Source organism: Opisthocomus hoazin, chromosome 10, assembly GCF_030867145.1.
Source record: "Opisthocomus hoazin isolate bOpiHoa1 chromosome 10, bOpiHoa1.hap1, whole genome shotgun sequence".
Lineage (NCBI taxonomy): Eukaryota > Metazoa > Chordata > Aves > Opisthocomiformes > Opisthocomidae > Opisthocomus > Opisthocomus hoazin.
The window spans coordinates 31,055,195-31,075,036 of record NC_134423.1 but is presented as its reverse complement, the minus strand read 5'-3'; the positions used below and the strand labels follow the sequence as shown (position 1 = coordinate 31,075,036).

Here is a 19,842-nt window from a genome sequence, read left to right as displayed (position 1 = left end):
ACAAATAGAAAACTAGTTTAAAACTGAAGGGAAAATTTTCAGAGAAGAAAAGCCGCTGAAGCAGAAAGAAGTCATTTACAGACATCCCACAATTTTTAAGGGAAAGCAGAGAGTTGAGCAATCGTAACTCTAATGTACTGAAACTTTAACAGTAAGCTTGGAAGCATAGCAAAAAGATGACCTTACAAAGGCATGATTAATTTTAAGACTGTGCCAGGAAAAATCAAGTTTTGTAGTTTAACAGCAAAAATGGTACACGTTTTACAAGGAAAATTGAGAAACACGAGGAATTCCAGTGAGGATGCATCACCCGTGATCTAGTGGTAGGAAACAAAACAAAAAAACCCAAAGAAGCATAAAACCCCCTTTACTGTAGCAAGATTTTTCCTCTTTTCTTTCACACAACTGTCTTACGCTCTTTAATATCAAACTTGTAATACTACGGTTCGACCTCCTCTGGAAATAAAACTGCACGAGAGGGGCTAATTTAATAAATCCCTTGAGTTTCAGAGATCAACCAGCAGCATGTGGAACGCGAACTTCTTCCACCCCAGGATTAAGCCACAGGCAACGATTAAAGTCTCTGACCCGGGCTCTACCAGACTCCCAGCCAACAAACGTCCACGCCAGCCTCTGCCAGGCAAGGAGGAGTACAGTCTCTGCAGATCTCAAGAGGATTCAGACTTCTCTGAAGCCTAGAAAGCACGAGCCCCCTCCACAAGAAACACAAACCGTTTGATGTGTCTACGTGCTAAGTTCACACCAACGAAACGACGCTGCTCTGCCGAACGCTGGAGAGCACGTGCCCAAGCGTGACCCGTGAAGCAGAGACTCCAGCAAGGTGACGGTGATCCAGGCATGTCCCTGCTCTGCTTCCTCTGCCACGGGGAACTGCTGGGGAGGACTAAACCCAACCAAGCCACCAAATCCTACCAAAACCACCAACAAATGGTACTACACAGGACTGGTTGCTGATATGCGCTGAGTCAAGGCACCAGTGCAGTAAGAAGTGCTCTATATAAGGATCTAGCATTCCATCTGGCTCAGGGAAAACACACCCATTTGTTATTTTCTTACTTATCAATTTAATTTGAAAGGAAATGTTAAATGATTTTTTTCCACTTACATCTGCAGCATGAAAGATACACTGAAGCTATATTCAAATTACTTTGTTCCAATAAGTAACTGTATACTTTATTTCTGTAGACAGATTTTATATTTATAGGTATCTAGACAGAGATTTTACACACTTCTATGTACATAAAGGCACACACAGACACACATATATCTCAGAGTAAAAAACAGAAAATACATCTTTAAATCCTCTATGAATATGGAGCCTGCAGCTACAATGAAACTCTTCTGTTAGGAGGGGTGAAAGTCTCCAGATGAAAGTAGATTTTGAAAAATTTTTAGAGCCCAGGGGTTCATTTTTAATGAGCCGTTACTTTAAGTACTGCATAAAAAATACAAGAAATTGATAGTCCATTTAGCCTGCACTATACCTAATGCAAAAGTCATTAAGACGCATTATTCTTAATGTTTATGATATGATCAGTAAGTGTACAAGTCTTTTTTTTTTTTAAAGTCAAGCATGTCCATATATCTCATATGATAGAGTTTTTAAACACCTACACTTCATACAGGAATATTATACTGTGAAATTAATACGGCAACGTTGTACTGTGAACACTGCAGCTTACATGAACACTTCGGTACAGGCAAAAAAACACAAACAGAAACTGAAAAACACAGAAAATATCAGCATTTGTTATACTATACCTACATAGGATAGCATGGCTTTCATCTCTTCATCACTTCTAACGGTAATCCGATCACCATCCTCATCTTCATCTAACAAAGAAACGTATTACGTTCATGAACAATGCAAGAACGATATTTACAATTTTAATATGCAAGGGTTTTAGTTGGACTTCTAGAAGCAAATAAAAATATGAAGAATGGATAAGCCAACTACATGGGTAACCAGGTACTCGGAAATTAAGCGTACAATGACTCCAAACATTAATTAACAAAGACTACAACTACATCAAAGTGCTCAAAACTTTGCTCTCCACAGTCCTTTGGCTGGCAGAACCTCTCCAGAAGCCGAGCGTCTCACGCACGCTGCAATACCCCTCGCTGAAACCCATCGAGGTACGCTTTCGACACAGCAAACAAAGTGAAGTGTCTGAGCGTGCTTCGATCCTCCCAGATGGAGTCAAGTTTTGGCTGTTTCTTTCATCAGAATTTAGAAAAAATAAAAATTAAATTGTTTTCCTCCAGTTAAAACCTTCTGGTCTTACCATCAGCCCTACCTGGGCTCACCCGCCCTGCGCCTAGTTCCTCCTGGTACAAACGCACGGGCACCCCTGCTTCGCCCTGACACAGCGATGCTGACTTCCAAGTGGACACGAACCCACAGGGCTCAGAGAGAGATTTCGATGAGGACAGAAGCTTGTGAACAAGCAAAGCCAGGCCGTGTTTTTGTTTGCAGTGCAAGGGCGGGCGCGGAGGCGGCACGAGCAGCACTCCCAGGCCATCAGGGTTTTGTGATGAGGGCTTGGGCACAGCCACAAACGCACGGACCAGGCACTTCGGGCTAAGGGAAGAGGCTATGGAAGAAACAGAAAGGGAGCAGGATTCGGAAAGGCTCCAGCAGAGCAAGGCATTCAGAAAGGATTATTAATACGAAGATCTGAAGGAGGAATAGACTTTCCAAAGACATATGGCAGGATTCAGCAGGTGCAGATTTACCGGGGGGGTCAATCCCCACCATCAGCACCAGCTGGTGCAACCCCAGGCTCCGGCGTCGCTTGTCGAGGCACCCTGTGCGGTTCCTTCACTCGACGGGAGCAGCGTCCACCCCGTCCTCCCGGCCCTGGTCCTCGTGAAAAGCTCGTGCGCCTTCACCGATGGGAAAGCTGCACCGGTCGCCAGACGCATGGAACAGACCCCTCCCCTCCAAATCCGTTACAAAAAAATGTTCATTTCTTTTTATTGCTCTAGCTTTGGGGGAGAAGGGAGGTGTTAATGACTTGTCTCCAATTTTTGCCTGCTGCAATTTAAGTATCTTCCTCAGATACTCATTAAAAACAAAACAAAAACCCCCACATAGCACATTGGTGTATACCCCAGTTCTACATTTGTTTTTTTCCCTTTGGAGAGGGAGCTCTTTGGAAATAAAACAATAACAGCACATCCAACTGATACCAAAGAACGGCCGACAAATTCACACACCTTTTTGGCCAGAAATCACCGAGCGTTGGGCATCTCAAACACACGGGGCCATTTGAGTCGGGATATTTAAAAGGCCCGAGACAGCCACCTTTTCCTGAAAGCTGAGGGGACTCAGCACGTCAGGACACATCCACGCCCGCGAGGACGGACAGACCAGAACAGTTCTGCCCCTGCTCCAAGCTGCGAGCAAGCTGGCCAGAAAGGCACCGGTTACAAAAAGAAAAGCACTCTGACCGAGCTAACAGCCACCAGGAGACCAAAGAGCACCACGCACGCCGTATTTCAAGCACCAATTAAATACCAAAGGGTGAGGATGTGGAGATGTATAGGGCTTCAGGACAGGAGCTGGTTTGCTCCCAAGCAGCTCAGGATGCGAGCAGAGGCTGGGGCAGTTTGTCTGTCTGTCCCCATCTCTATACATATGCTCCGATACACACACTCCCTGCAATCACTGCCCCTGCATCTTACAGCAGCACTAAAAAGTGCCATTCTGCCCCTGGATGAACACTCACTCTTGCTCCTAGTCTTGCGAAGAACCTGGGAAGAGAGTCGAGTCAACAAATTAGAATTACTCGAGAAAACGAGCTTGTTCATTTTGCCTCTGGAAACCTAGCAGGTACTTCTGAGGCTACAACGCAAAAAGTAAAACAATGCAGAAGAGAGCGCGAAACAACAAGAGAGAAATAAGAAAAAAAGAAAGTAACATAAAAACCTTCAAATTACGCTTTAAAAATGTACTTGGAAGAGAGCTATGGGCCACTGGAAACACGAAAGCTGGAAGAGGAACAGCGATGTCCTACAAGAGCCTTGTCTCATGGAAATTTAACTGGTGAACTGCCAGATCGCTAAAACTACTTGCCAGGGTTACCAGCCCGCAGCGAGTCATGAATGATGAAAAGATTAAGAAGAGTTAGTGAGTCGAAACCGAATGTTTCCTTGCCTGGAAACGTTTCAGGCAGAAAGGAGGAGGAGTTGCAGAGCTCCTACCTGGCCGAAACCCAAGCGCCAGTCACAGCGCGTAACGGAGGACGAAAGGCTGAAGAAGCAGAAGCTGGGATAGCGAACACAACGAACTCCCAGCACCAACAAGAAGGGAACAGAGTAAAATGAAGAAGAGAGGAAACAGACAACAGGGAGAGACGAATGCACTGAGATAAAAGCTGTCTAACAGGCCTGGCTTGAGGGAAGAGACTGAGCTGGGACCACCAAGGAAAAAAAAAAAAAGCTTGAAAACTCTTAGAGCCCACTTGCAAAACGTTCTTTTTTTTAAAACCCCCAAACCCACACATTATTCATTTCAAATGATTAAGAAATTAACTCTGAAGTCCTCAGAACTGCAAAACTCCTGATGGTGGTACACAGAGAATAAATTCAAAATAAGTTACGAAAAGGCATAATTACCTGGCATTAAAAAAGCCAAATCTAAAATAGCCAGGCAATGCTTATAAAGAGCAAAACCAGAAGAAAATATCCCTCGCATCTGTGCGGAGATCCTTTGTCACCCTGCCATGACATTTAAGTGGGCACAGCCCAAAAACTAGCTAGATACGACACATGGGTTCGGAAAGATTTCCAGGCTTCTCTACTTGCCTAGAGCACAGCAGTACGATTTTCCAGCACATTAGGGAAGCAAAAGTAGAACCAAAAAAATCCTACGTACTGGCTGGATTTTGCTAATGTCACTTAAAATGGAGGAAGAAATCCTTGCAAGATACCAAATAGAGTGCAGCAGATGGTAAACAAATATTATGAAGCAATCTTCGCAAAATCTGCAGTGTGTCACAAATATACAAAATGGCAGAGTTTGGATAAAAGGATCATAACAGGCCATATGTTGTTAGGGATTTTATTTGTAGCGATGTGCAATACAACAGTGAAACCCCCCTAAAGGTCCAACAGTCGGAGAAGCACAGCCCCAGGTAGGAGCCGCAGTGGATGGTACGCTGTAGATAACAATAACTACACGAGCAGTAGAGGAGCCTGCACTGGCTGGCAATTATCCACATCTGAAGCAGCAATGAAGCAGGTGAGAACGAAGCTTAAGCCGGCAAAATCCAGGCGTTCGATATGGAAAAAGTAACCAGAAAAATCAAGCATCAATATACATAACATATTTTAGATGCCAGTTAAATGGCAGGGGAAATGGTTTTGTGCAGATGTAAATGACAGACTAGAGACATGAACCGAAAGCACAGAAGCAGATGTTAGAAGACGCAACGAAATAAGTATTTCCAGGAAAGTTCTACACATGGTACCATTAATATGGGCTACTGCCCTGATTGCAGCGACTGCTACTGGTGCATGAAGTTCAAACAAAGCTAATGCGTGATCTGGGAGGTATGTAAGAAAAAATATTAACAAATCATAAAAAAAAAAAAAAAAAAAAAAAAGGCAAGGTCTGGAGTCTGGTTTTGCCCAGGTCTCTTTAGAAAGTCTTGTTTCAAAAACCAGGGTAGGAAAAATGTCGAGGCTACAGAGAAATAACTCTTATAATCTCCATTCTTATGTTTCTGGCGTTTTAGGAGGGAAAAACAAACACATATGAAAAGAAAAATGTAAAGCACTAAGTAGTACTTGAATGACCATAACAGTATTTCCTTTGATTATCTACATGCAGAATTACCCACAACGCTCTAAAAAGGGAAGAAATGCTCAGAAGAATGCAAGGCCCCATCTCGCCATACCTGCTGTCTCATCTTCAGCATCACCACCTTACCCATGCAACACTTCTAACCCCCTCCAGCTCCTTGTTATTTCATCTCTACCCAAGGAAAATATAAGAGTTACATAGAAACGAAAATAATAAACACTATAAGGGAATAGCAGGAGCCCTCTCCACTTCGAAGAAAACTCTACCTCAGCATCTTATCCCCCAAGACACGGATGTTTGACTCCCCTTTGCAGCCTACTGCCCTTCAGATAGGGCAATCCCCCAGGAATCCCTCCAAAAATAAAAATAAACAGGGTTCAAAGAGCAGTGAAATAGATATTAGCAGATATAGGTCTAAATCTGCACTGCCATACTCACCGAGAGCTTTCCCAACTCAGCAAAAGCGTAACACAACCACCTTCTCGAGGTGCAAGTGCCATTATGGACAACCCCAACCCACAGCTTGCTCGGATCCTTCACAGAAGCCGTTTCTCCCAGCTTCTCAGCCAGACCCACACGGTCTTTTAGAAGTTATCACTATTGCCCTGGTCTAACCAGGTGGCATTTTCCTGCAGAAAAATCCTTCCAGTGGAAGGAACAAAGGAAAACTAAAGCCACAGCAGTCCTTCTAGCAAAATCCAGACGTTTGTTCCAGTGAAAAGACACATTCATTTCTAACGCTGCTATATTTGGTACAAAATCTGTACGTCGTACCATATTTCTGTAAAAGCTGCTGCTCTTTTGCTTTCTTCCAATGGAGGATTAAAATTTTAAAAACTTAGACCTACAGGTACTTTATACTTTTCATTTAATTCCAGCAATATAATTGCAGTGAGGAGTAAGAGCATGATAAGGTCACGCTGGTAATTAAAGCTATATTGTAGAAATATGCTCATTCAAGATGTGATTAAATAATAAAATATTGCTTAGTTCCGTATCATCATTAAACTTGCATTAATGCATAAATATTTAACTGTAACATATAATGAAAGTAAGCATTATTTATTTAAAAAATGACAACTCTATAGCGTGAGGAAGAAGACAGTTTATACAAGTCATACTTACACTCAAACGCTGTTGTCGTTGCATCTGGCAAAACTTGACCGATGACATCCTAAAAAGTAAAGAAGAATTAGCCATATATCAAATGGGAAATGCCTGAGATGTTCTAGAGTAAATCACCTTAATTAGTCCCCAGCTGCAGGCAGAAGACTTAAAGTCCTGCTACTCACCATTGCTCCAAAACTACAAACTTCTTAGCGCACGACGCGCATCAGTACAAATCACAGTGCTCTTCTCCTTCCTCTCCAGGTTACCTTGAGGAAAACTGTTTTCTTTTCAAATAACTCAATCATCATTGCAAACAAGTCAGTGTTGTCTGTTCCTGCAGTTCAAAGAATCGATTTTGTCCACAGGTTGTAGAAAAATGTACATCTAACTCATGGAAGCCAGTCATAAAACCAGAGGTTTATGTAAGAAAGCACGTTTTCTCCCTCAGTCCTTCTGCTCACATCACCCCGATTCCTCCTCTCCACCCTTGAAGAACAGCCCTGGTCCTTCCGCACCTCACCTCACCCCGATTCCTCCTCTCCACCCCTGAAGAACAGCCCTGGTCCTCCTGCACCTCACCTCAGCGCAGGGCTCCATCTCCCGTCCTGCCTGCAGCTCGGGAACAGCAGGGGAACAAACGGCTCCGGACGGGCTTAGGGCTGCCAACGTGAATTAAAACAGCAGCCGGGAGACGGAACGAATTTTTGCTGCTTTTGCTCCACAGCTGCCCCGGAAAGCGGTGGGACCCAGCAGTTTCAGTTTAATTTTGTGTCTCAAGATGCTCTCCACACCACGCAAGCCGGGAAGTTTGGAGGGCTCTTTGTCATTCTTAGGTGGAATTTAAAAACTTCTTCCAAACTTGGTAGACAGATTCAAATACGGTGGCTGCCCTGGAAGGTTAAAGGTTCAGACACCCCGAGAAGTGGCAGCACTGGCAACCTCGGCGGCAGCACGGAGCCTTGCCAGCCCTTTCCTAAGGCAGACGCGGGCTGCGCGTGCCCAAGCCCACCACCAAACACACCGAACATCTCCAAGCGTTGCACCTCTCTGATCCAAACCAGCATTTTTCTGGCTAACGCAAGCCTTCCCTGAACAACCAAACCGAGAGGAGCAGAGCTTTTCTTGTTGTTGTTTTGAGCCTTTACATACAGCATTTACTCAGGACTCGGTGAAAAATCATCTGCTCAGACTGCAGCCACGCCGGCCTCCCAGTGCATGTGCTGTCGTCAGCCTTTGCGAGGCTGCAATCCGTCATGTCAGGGCACGGCAGAAACACACAGCATGGCTTTTCCCTTCCTGCTGCCTGGTTTCTCATGTCAGACAATCTCGCCGCTGACAGCGTCACAAAGTGATTAGAAATTAATGCACAACGATATTTATTGTAGTAGGTACGCTGTGAGCATCTCGGGGTGCTAAGCACCCCCCTGTATCAAAGCTGTAGTGATCACTGTCCGGGCACTTTTGTTTTCTCTGTTTTTGCCTTTAGTCGAAAACCAGGAAATTAAACACTCTGTGCAATGTCAAAAAGACACAATTAATACGGTGAGAAAGCAGCAAAAGCAACCTAAAGGCTTCCACAGAGCTAACTGAAGCACAAAATATTTCTAAAACTTTCTCATGTTGTCTGCTCATTTTAGATGCTAGAATAACTCAACAGTACATAATTTAAACTATTCATTGTATACAACACACAACAGATGTGCAATACAGACTACCTGCTGACATAGACTGTAAATTTGTGGAGCCAAAAAAGGAGGGAAAACCTCCCCCCAAAAGAAACATTGCCATGTTAACAAAAATTCTTCCATTTAAATACTTCTACAGGGTTTGACAGCTCTGCCAGTCCCCCGTCAAAAGCCAGCCAAGCTCTACCCTCTGTTCCTAATAAGAAATTAAAGTCTTGCCTAAACAGAAGACTGTGCTGTTAACTAATTATTTCTAAATCCATTTAGTTAAACACTGAAAATTCCTCAGCAAACACCCTTTAATTGTGTCAGATTTCAGCCACTTGTAAAACATTCTTATATGGGCACACAGATGCTTCCACTAAACGGATTTAAGAATTGTTAGCAGAAAAGGACCCCAGTTCTGGGGTATTTACAAACTGTATTTACGGAATGTGTCAGCACGCTGTCGAGACAGAGACAGCTCTGACGGCCCCAAATGTCTGCTAGGAAAGTTCTACGTCTCCCAGAGCTGCGACCGCACTGAAACAGTGATGGGAAATTCTTTTCTATTTTTTTTTTTCCTTTTCAGAGTAATTTTTCCTATATATCAGTATTCCCTAAAATGAGTAATAACAAAGAACGTGAATTTAAGAACTGCATTTAGTGTAAGGCAGAGTTACGGTGTAATTAGTTAAAAGAAAACCCTACCAACAGCTACAAAAACTTGGCTCCAGTCAGCTTTCAGTATTTCTATTTAATAGATGCACCTGAGAAAAACCTTGCAGGAGGCGGGAGGGAGGGAAATCCCACCACTGCTCTGGTGTTACCATAGTGTTTTCATCAGCTGCGTAAGACTTCTGTGCTCAAACATTCAGCAGACCTCTCAGTGACCCAGGCTTAAAGGATTACTCTAAATTTCAAGAGATTATGCGTGACGATCGTCTACTATCACAACAGAGATCACAAGCAAGAAAATACTATGACTTGTAGACATTGTTCAAGTGGATTCACATACACGATAGCTTCTATTCTATCTTACAAAACTGAACAGCCTCTAACAATGAAGAGAAAAATCAGGAAACAAGAACTCCATCCAATCTGCTCTCTAGAAGAGCTGTGGAGCGCTTCACTCTTGGGCGAGAAAGCAGAAAGTGTGAAAGCACTGCTTTAAACAACACTGTAAACACTGAAACCACAGCCCTTGTTCCCATTTCAGTTAAAATTTGTTTTATCTCAGTATGGCATCAAGAAGTTATTCTGAGTTAACACCAAGTGCTTAAATACTCCAGTGACAGCTAGGGCAAACGAATCTAGGCAGCCTGATAAAAAAAAAATGCTTATTGTAATTCATTTCGTGGTGCCTTTAAAATAAATCTGTTTACTGGTAACTTACAGGTCTGCAAAGCTGATATACACAGAACGTATTTAAAGTGGCATGATGAAGAACAGCTCTGAGCGCCCGGTTTAGGAAAGCAATCAAGAAAACGCCTAACCCGAAGCACACGGCAGTGCCGCTTCCACGGGTCGCGCACCGTCCTCTTGGGCCGAGGCCAACCACCAGCACCAGCCTGCCAGCATCAGGTTTTCCAGTCTGAATACACAGTTTAGCACCTGTAAAGGCCCCTCCAACAGACAGAACCAGAGCAGCTGAAATTTAAGAAATTTATCACGTAGCGTGTAAGGCGCTGCACTGAGTATCAGACTCCTGGGCGCCAACGGGTTATTCTGCTTCGGCAGGGGGGGTTGGACTAGATGACCCACAGAGGTCCCTTCCAACCCCTACTATTCTGTGATTCTGTGATTCTACGGCTACGGGCAGGGTACTCGGTGACTCTATGCCACAGCTTCTTCTCTGACAAAGGAAGACGCATGCCAGCCTGAGATCCTGCAAGGCCACGCTCATCTGTATTCACAACGCTGTTCACACCTCCTGGATGTTAAATTAATAAAAATGATGTTTAAAGAAATCTTGCTGTTCTCAAAGCATTTTATGAGGTTTTCTTATTACAAAGCAGAACACGGGACCTGGCTTAGAAGGAAGAGCAGCCTCACTACACAGCTAAGTCAAGGCTCCCCCAGGCCCAAGCTCCCAGCGATGCCACCGATCTGGAGGGACGCGCCTGGTTTTTGGAACCGGACAGCAAACGTGCTTCTGCAGCTCAAGGCCAGGTGGGACTTCCCACCAAACCGCTTGGACTGCAGGCAGGTGGAGCAGGCTCGAGCCTGCTGTGCTCTGGACAACGCTGCTAGATCAGTCCTAAACAGGGCAGACTACCGGGATTACTCGGAGCTTGATTGTGTCCCAAACAGCAGGAGCCGAGAAAAAAGGGGTACCTTGCATTCCTGTGTCTTCAATTTAGAGAGACATGGACAATAAGGGAAGCAGCAGGGTCTGACTGGATTATTACTATTCAGTAATTTACCTTCATAGGGAATGTCTCAATTCTCCACACTACCCTTAATTGACACTCTAACACATAAGCCCTCTGTAATTGCCTACCAGGTGAGTGGAAATTACAGTGAAGGCAGAAGGACACGAGAAGGCTGGGTCGGCTCCCCCCCAGACACAGGCGGTGCCAGATCTACCACGCTTTAGTGTGTGGAGCCTTACTTCATTTAATTTCTGTAGTTACCAGATAAATTAAGTGCGTGTGCATACTGTGATGGCACCTCCTGAAACACAATCAGTCAGGCAAATGAGGGCCTTGAGACAGTTCAGACCTTATTAAACTACTTCTTCCTCCTCCTCTTAACATTTCACAGTCCACAAGAGAGGGTTTTTGACATGAAAACGACAATCATCGAATGGTACCACTGCACAGCTGCGCTGCCAGCTGAACACCGGCACAACACCCATCAGCCCCACATCTGAGATCTCCACTGATGGTGAGAAATGTGTCCTCACCTACTGACTCACCACACGTAACCAACCCAACACTTCCAGTTAGGATGGAGGTACTGCTGTCTCCGCTACCTCAACAGAAAGCCTAACAGTAGATGACTGAAAATTATCATCGCTGACATAGATGTGACCTGATGCAGAAATCCACCCACTTTCACTCAACAAAGAGCTGGGACTTTTCAACCCAGGAGCCGTTCATATTCTTCCATCAGCGGGTGGAAATAATTTGGTGTGTGGATGGCTGGAGAGGGACCTGCGTCTGCAGAGGAGCCGGGTGTAGAGAGCCCAGGCGATCTTTGGCAGCGGCATCTTCTCAGAACATCGCTAACACAGCCATCTCAACCTGCATCATGCAGAAGAGCGAACAGCACACATGGCCACCCACCCGGTGCAGCCCTCCATAGTGCTCTGCTGTGCTCAATAAACAAGTGTGTCAGGGTACTGCTCCCCACTCCGTCAGCCGTGCCTGGCTGGGGCAGAAGTGCCTACAACACAGGCAATGGTCATCACCAGCTGTTCTGTGGCTGCCTCGGTGTGCAGAGCTTCCTCCACAAACATCCCAGAAGTTTGGGAAGAACACTGACGATCACTGAACGTGAGTACAACAGAAACTGGGATTCTGTAAGAAAACCAGCAATGTACACTCCTGTCATGTTCCACCATCATCCACTGACTGGAGAAACTACCACCTATGCCATGAAACAGTAAGTTCAACCTGTTCATAACTGGCAAAATACATTTTTAAAAGTCCAGCAGATCTGCTACATGGCTGCAAACAACTAAGATGAGCATGAAAATCATGTGCAGAGGGGGAAGAATCAGAAACCTCTTTTCTCAGTGACTTCAACAGAGATGCATATCAAGATGAGCATTGTGTCAGAGCTACTTCAATGGCCGTACGACCGTACTTCTGCTTATTTGAGATCTGGCTCCACAAGCCATGCTGACTCCCAGTATTCTATCACCACTGAACACACGGCTTCACCTTAACCTCAGGTCAAAAAGCCAGACATTGGCCCCAGCCGCAACCTGATGGAACAGCTACAGGAGCTACAAGAGGAACTGCAGCTGCAGTCTCGCACGTGAGACGGGGTCCCACCACCAAGTCACAGCCAGGCCACCTGAAGCCGTCTCTAGCTTTAGACACAGGTCCTCACACCTCACCGTGACCCAAGCGAAGGCTCCCGGAGCGCCCACAGGGCCAGCACCCCTGCAGGGTCACAGCCTCAGCACAAACCATAGGCTCCAGTTCCTACGGCACGTGCAGCTTAAGCTTAACCAGCTCTTTTTCAGTCTCCTTGTGAAAGAGACGATGCAGGGCAAGTTTAAGGCCCAGGTGCCCCCAGTACCCGGGGGTAGTTTTCAAGTTACGAAAACAAAAAAGCAGAATGGTTTTGCAAAGCCATGCTCTCAACCTGACAGCCCCCTCTGGAGTACTGTGTCCAGTTCTGGGCTCCCCAGTTCAAGAAAGATGAGGAGCTACTGGAGAGAGTCCAGCGCAGGGCTACGAGGATGAGCAGGGGACTGGAGCATCTCTCCTATGAGGAGAGGCTGAGGGAGCTGGGCTTGTTCAGCCTGGAGAAGAGAAGGCTGAGAGGGGACCTTAGAAATGCCTCTAAATATCTGCAGGGTGGGGGTCAGGAGGATGGGGCCAGACTCTGTTCAGTAGTGCCCAGCGACAGGACAAGGGGCAACGGGCACAAACTGAAGCAGAGGAAGCTCCAGCTGAACATGAGGAAGAACTTCTTCCCTCTCAGGGTGACGGAGCCCTGGCCCAGGCTGCCCAGGGAGGCTGTGGAGTCTCCTTCTCTGGAGATATTCCAGACCCACCTGGACAAGGTCCTCTGCAGCCTGCTCTGGGTGACCCTGCTTGGGCAGGGGGTTGGGCTGGGTGACCCACAGAGGTCCCTTCCAACCCCAAACATTCTGTGATTCTGTAACACAACCAAACTCGATTTTCCAACAATTCTGAAACGCCAAAGAACAGTCCAAGCATTGGTGATTATCTCACTTTGTTTGGGAAAAACAGGAAAGCGTGAAGCAGAACGTGGAATAAACCTGGCTCAGAAGGGCGTCCCTTGTCTTCGGAGGACAGAGCGGGTTGTCCCAGGCTTGCTGTGTAACCCCTGGAAACCCACGGCAGTCTCCAAGGGGATGCTGCCCCTCCCAGAAATCTCACTGATCCATCAAAGTTCTTCTCACCTCTCCTCCTTCCACAGAAAGCCTCGGATAACGCTGAATGTCAGGAAGAACATCCACCACCCGCTCTAGCTACCTCTGCAACCTCCTACAGGCCCAGCACCCAACATTTCCCAGCAAACCAACCCCCTAACGCGCGTCTCCTCCGCAAAACGCAACACGCTGAAAGAGATCTACAGAACCTCTCTCCAATATTAATGACAACGGAAGACATTAAATACACGAACAACCGGTGGTACGGGAAGACTTCTCGTTAGAGAGATGGAGGCAGGCAGAGTCTGCAGTTCCTGAGAAAAGCACCGCTCGCTTCCCACGGAGGGGGGGGTTTTATCACCGCTTTCCCCACCCGACCGGCCGGCCCTCACGGAGCCGCAGACCCCCATCTCCTCCCGGGCAGCGGGGCTGCCCCCGGGACTCACCAGCACGTCCCTGAAGAGCAGCTGAGGCGCCGAGTGAACGGTCCAGTCGACGGCCCCGCCGTCGGGGATCTTGATGCGGATCACCAGCGCCTGGCTCTCCATGGCGCGGGAGGGGCCGCAGAGCAGCCAGAGCATCCCCGCCCCGCCGGGCTCACATGCTGCGGCGGGCCCCGGGGGGCTGCCGAGCGGGGCCCGGGCTGCGCCGCCCCGCTCCGCTCCGCCCCGCCGGCAGGAAGGACTCGGTGCCCCGGAACCAAAAGGGAGGGGGAAATGGACGAGGGAGAAGCGGAAGGGGAGGAGGGGGCGGAGGCGGCGCCATGTTGCGGGAGGAGGGGGAGGAGGCGGCGCCATGTTGGCCGCCGGCGCTGAGGGCGAGGGGCGATCGCTCCGGAGAGCGCGGAGGCACCGATTTTAATCCTCCCCCATCCCCGCCATTATGTCTTCTGCTTTTAGCAGGAAACCCACTGCTGAGGCAGCAAATCCAGCAGAGTCAGGCTGGGACTCCTACATGAGCTAAAAAGCGTGGAAAGTCCCCAGTGCTGCCGGTTCTTCAAAATCCAGAGGAATGAGCTGGGGTCTCCTCCAGTGACAGCTTCTCCTGAAGAACTCGTGGGGCTTCCCTCTTCAGGTTGTTCCACCCGACACGCAAAAACACACCCGCTAACGTCAACCAGCACAAAGCTGATGCTGCTCTGCCTCGGCGTTGGGTACCAGTGCCAAGGAGTAACTGGGGGCACTGGAAATGGGGCTGCACCGTGCTCTGCGCGTTGCTGTAACACCCAGACATCGGTGTTAACGTGTCTGAAGCAGCTTTGCCAATAGCTGTCACATACTTGGCTCCTTCTCCAAACTACAGAGTACTCAGCTAAGTATCTCCCATGCTGACAGCCAGGTAAAATCCTTTCATCAAGGAGTTTTTCCCTGCCTGTTCAGCGGTGCCGCTGAAAACTCTTATTTCCAAACACAATCCGTTTTAAAGCATAGCTCTGACGAGAGAAAACCCCCGTTAAAAGCTCACGACCGGCGTCCTCAGCAGCAGCAAGGAAAGGTGATGTGTGGGAGCGTGACAGCTACGTCATCTCCCGACTGCAATCGCAAGCCGCGATACGCTCTGGGCAGCTTTTTACAACCAGCTTTTGGCCTGACAGAAGTTAGAGGGAAGGCTCCCCACCCCGCTCAGCTCTGCAGCACAAAACCTTCCGCTTCTTTGTAGTGGGAGAAGAGCATTAATCTCAGTTGTAGGCTACTGATCTGTACGTTTTATCACAATCTCTCACATTATCATGTATGACAAACTAGACTATTTGAGTTACATTATCTATTTAGAGCGGGGGAAAAATGGAAGGTTATATTTTGATTTAATTCCTGAAACATCTTCAGGCTTCCTCGTATTAGAATTCTACGTTGTTTGAGCTTTGGAAGAAAAAGGATCTTTCAATAGCCATTAGCAGAGATAAATTCTCTCTCTGTTCAATAACTTTGTAATTTAGTTGCTACATTAGAAATTAATAGAGCCCCGATTCCTAAGTATCTAAGGGACTGGTGCTGCCCAGACAGACGTCTTTCTGTTCAAATGAACCTCTTACCTACAGTCCCTGTATACCTTTCAGTCAGGTTCATTTCAATCAGATTCATTTTCTATTAAATTTTGAAGAATAGGATACAAAATCATACAATTTCTATAGAACCACAATTTTCCTAAAATGTCTTTTTCATTTACAAGACTATGGGGAAAACCAACTCAATTTGCCAAATTTGCATAAATATTATGTCGATTTTCCTGGGCGAATCATAACCTTAATCCCCCATTCTGATTTGTGGTGATGCAGCTGTAATCAAACTTCAGGGCTTTTTGTATCTTAAGATAGAGCTTTGGGTTTACCATCTATTTCTTTAAAACCCATGTTTCGTACAAAATTTTCATTCTAACTACACCAACATTTGAAACTAGCAGTTAATATTTATTTTATCATCCTGCAGAGTTTCTGCTGTGAGAACAGAACTTCACGAAAATCTGTTTTTATATTTTTCCTCAACATTGGGCGAAAATTTGTGTAGCAAGAACACAGATGTTTTTTAATGTGTGTCTTAAAATCCGTATTTGACTGCCCCAAGAATCTCAAAAAGTTTCCAACACAGGGAGTTCAAGAATTCCAGAAAGCCACAGAAAAAAAAATAATTAAGCTGTCTGATTTTCCCCACTACATCCAGATGACACGCTGTCAGCAAGAAATACGCATGGATTTCCTATTTATAATTACGTATCCAAACTTACTGTCTATCCACAATGAAATAACATTCAAAATCTGCAAAGGAACAATCTATCAGTTCTTTAATTACAGAAGGATCATGAAGCCCATGACTTTTATAAATTCTATTTTTATTTGTGCGGGGCAAATATCCTCCATCGGTGCCCCAGACTTCCAGGCTGGTTTTACGCTACAAGCACCAGAACAACTGTCTCACTGCAGTCTGCTGCTGCTCTCTGCTGCTTTCCACTGCGGTTAGAGAGGACAGAGGGGATCTAGAGATGGCCACGTACAGAAAATAAATGTTTGTTTTCAAGGAAAAGCAGAATGCTGATGCAGAAGAATACTACAATTATTAGATTTGCCATGCTGCGGAATCTCACAGGAGTATCGGTGAGTGGTAGGGAAAAAATGCTGCACCCCACTGGCTGCCTGGAACGTGGTTATCATGATAATTTGCAAGGCCCTCTAAAAGTAAGGAAATAAGTTATTACTTGTTTCCCTCTCTAATTCCCACTGCAAAGGAAGCTATCTAACACAAGTCATTTGCTATCTTTTCACTACTACAGACCTCATATAATGAAGGTTTGAGTGCCTCTACCAAAACTCCATAAAAAGAAGAGGGAGGAAAGAAGGAGCTGACTCCCCTGGCCCTATCCGTGAATATTCCTGTTCCAGGACCTGTATCTAGGAGTGTTCCTTGCCATTGGTGGAGGGATGCAGGAGCTCCATCTCAGGAGTGCATCAGGCCAATGCAGGAGAAAAAGGCAGTGCTTAGAATTTACACAGCATTTCTTCACATCCATGCTACAAGCTATTGTTAGCATTGTAACTATTCAGTGGCAATGAAAGCAGGTAAATTATGCCAATAGCACGAGGCTGTATGAGGAGCTGAAGTGCATTACAACCAGGATTAGGACCCAAAACTAATTTCCTCAAGTCCTGCGCTCAGACCGTTGGGTAGGAGGATGGAAGGCACAGGAAGGAACCCGAGGATGGAGTCAGAAAGTCCTGCGCTTTCATTGTGCTCCTACTGAGCATCTCTAGGAAATTTTAACCTCACTACTACTAGAATTTGCCTAGCTATGACAAAGGAATAGCAAGTATTTACCATGTAACAGACTAAATAGTAAACATTTGTTAACTACATGTGCTAAATGTTATTCAACATTTTAACTATTACAAATGTTTTGAAATACTGTATTACCAGCACTGTACTATATTACATGTAATTCAGATACAGTATACAAAACGGACTCAGAGGAAGCAGAATCTAAATGCTAGTCCTTGGTTCACTAAATTCAATTTATAATTTCTGCTAGCCCCTGTACCACTTTCTAGGTAGGTGTTATTTATAAAACAAAGGATAAGTTCTTCATTTCCTAGAGAAAATGGCACCTGATCATTGCTTTAGTAGCATACATTCTCATATCTTTTTTCTTTACAGAGATGAATACCTAACTTTCTATGTTGATAAAATAACGTCTCATGGTGAAATTCACCTTTTTTTCCTTCCCACATCTTCAGATTGCCAGCGAGTGCAGCAAACTGAATTCCCTTAGGCTTATGAAAAAAGTAGGTCAACAGTGTCCAGCCTTTCTAAACATAGTCTTCTCCAAAATGCATCTCCCAGGGAAGAATCACCCCAGTGTACCAGAAGATCAGTACATGTATAGATTAAGAGCCTGTAAAACCTGCACTAAAACTTGCAGAAAACTAGCAGTGTTCCTTCCACGCCCTCCCACTGCCCCTTGCAGTCACTTTGCAGGGGTTTGAACTGGCAGAAGTACTTTGCACTGGCTTCTGGAATAAGAAGTGAAGGGCTGTTTGGGAACCAAGCATCAGGAAATAAACTAATCTTACTTTCAGTTCAGTGGGAGCAGAATCTGGCCTGAAATAGATCTTTTAAAACTCTTTCTCACCGTAAACTCATCTTGAACTGAAAAAACCCACAAAACCAGTAAACTTGATTTAGGCTGAATTATTAAATGTTTAGCTCTTGCTTTAAATTACAAACACATTTTGAAGTAAAGCAGATTACAAACATGGTTTATGTATGTTTTAAAGGCTAGATGTGATACACAATTACTGAAAAATTACAACGTAAACGATACCAGTTGGATTGAGCAAAAATGTCTGTGTATCGTTAATGATATTACTGTACCCCGTCAGACCAGCTTCAGGGGCTGCATAATTGTTTTTCTGTCAACCTATAAATTCTTGAGTAACAACAAAATTATTGTGATTTTTCTTACTAAATAATTCATGTATCACAAAGCATGTATATAACCAGGCCCATGAATCACTAAGCATGGAACAATCATATCTAATGGCATTTCTTCTTGTAAGAATAAAAATAGGTTTGACTTTGTAATATTTCACCATCTTGTTCAAAAATTTCAAGCATTCTTTAAAAGTGGTCTATTTTGAAATTTACATTTTAAACCTGAAAGTTTCCTTGATCAGATTTTTTTCTGAAGGATTGCTTTTAATCATGTTTTACAGTTTTAATTCTATTAGGATTATTAATATCACTGAATGTAATAAATTGGTTTTATAATGAACTAGAACAGGGCCCATAAACTGTGCTTAAAGTGATGCAATTGCTATTAAAATCACTCTAAGCCGTGTCTATTCTACCTTACCATGCAAACAGCAACCACAATGGACCCAAATTGGCTAAATTATAACACAGACTATTCCATCACTTCAAACCTTAGTGGCTTCCTCTGTGTTTTTTTAAATGCTGAACAGATATGTATTTGGGTTTTCTGTAAGACAACTTCATCACTGTAAAAGTTAATAGTCTGGATCATTCATAACTTGAACTCAGACAAATTCATGATCTTTTACAGCCTGCTGCAGAAAGCTCTTGTGCTACACCGACATCATTACTTCCTAAAAACATAGCACACTGCATGTACTAGAAAATTACGATGTATTAGCATAAATAATTAAGGTTAAACTACACTCATCTATGAGTAATAAATATTTTGTGATACATTAGCCCTCTTTCAGCTGCATTTATTCACTTACTAATTCACAAAGGTCAGTAACGTGACATTCAATATCCCAATCATTAATGCAAATTTTGATGTTCTACTGCACGCATGCTTTATGTAAAAGACTTACATGCAAACAGTAAGAACATCTTATTCTTTTCTAGAAAACAAAAAAAATCTTTCAAATAAACTCAGAATATATTGGTGACAAATTTCATTCTACATCCCTCTTGCTGCAATGCTGAAGCTGCCACTTTTTCTTAGGTGTGTTAGACTGAACAATACAGCCCAAGAGCATCTACTTCCATAAATATGTATATTTTGGTATGAAATCAAGACAACTCTCAGAATTATTAACTTACTTTTCTGTAGTGAACATGATTAAGGAGTTGCAGCAAAAGCCAATTTAAATTAAATGGCCAAAGCAAATAACGTATGAAGCAAAATCTCCTTTGTTTCAGGCA

General features: G+C 44.7%; 1 protein-coding gene across 4 annotated transcripts in view; it reads right to left on the bottom strand.

The window, feature by feature from the left end:
• The window catches only part of MAP2K5 (mitogen-activated protein kinase kinase 5), a 140,434-nt gene extending 126,071 nt beyond the window's left edge, over nucleotides 1–14,363 (bottom strand). For 3 of the 4 annotated variants that reach the window (XM_075431828.1, XM_075431826.1, XM_075431829.1), the window contains exons 1-3: nucleotides 14,128–14,363; nucleotides 6,956–7,004; nucleotides 1,787–1,854 (exon numbers count right to left, since the gene is read on the bottom strand). In XM_075431828.1, the coding sequence (XP_075287943.1) occupies nucleotides 1,787–1,854; nucleotides 6,956–7,004; nucleotides 14,128–14,262 (252 nt within the window). In that variant the 5' untranslated portion in view covers nucleotides 14,263–14,363. The remainder of the gene's footprint in view (nucleotides 1–1,786; nucleotides 1,855–6,955; nucleotides 7,005–14,127) is intronic. The other variant, XM_075431827.1, reaches the window with a different exon arrangement.
• Nucleotides 14,364–19,842: the final 5,479 nt, after the last annotated feature.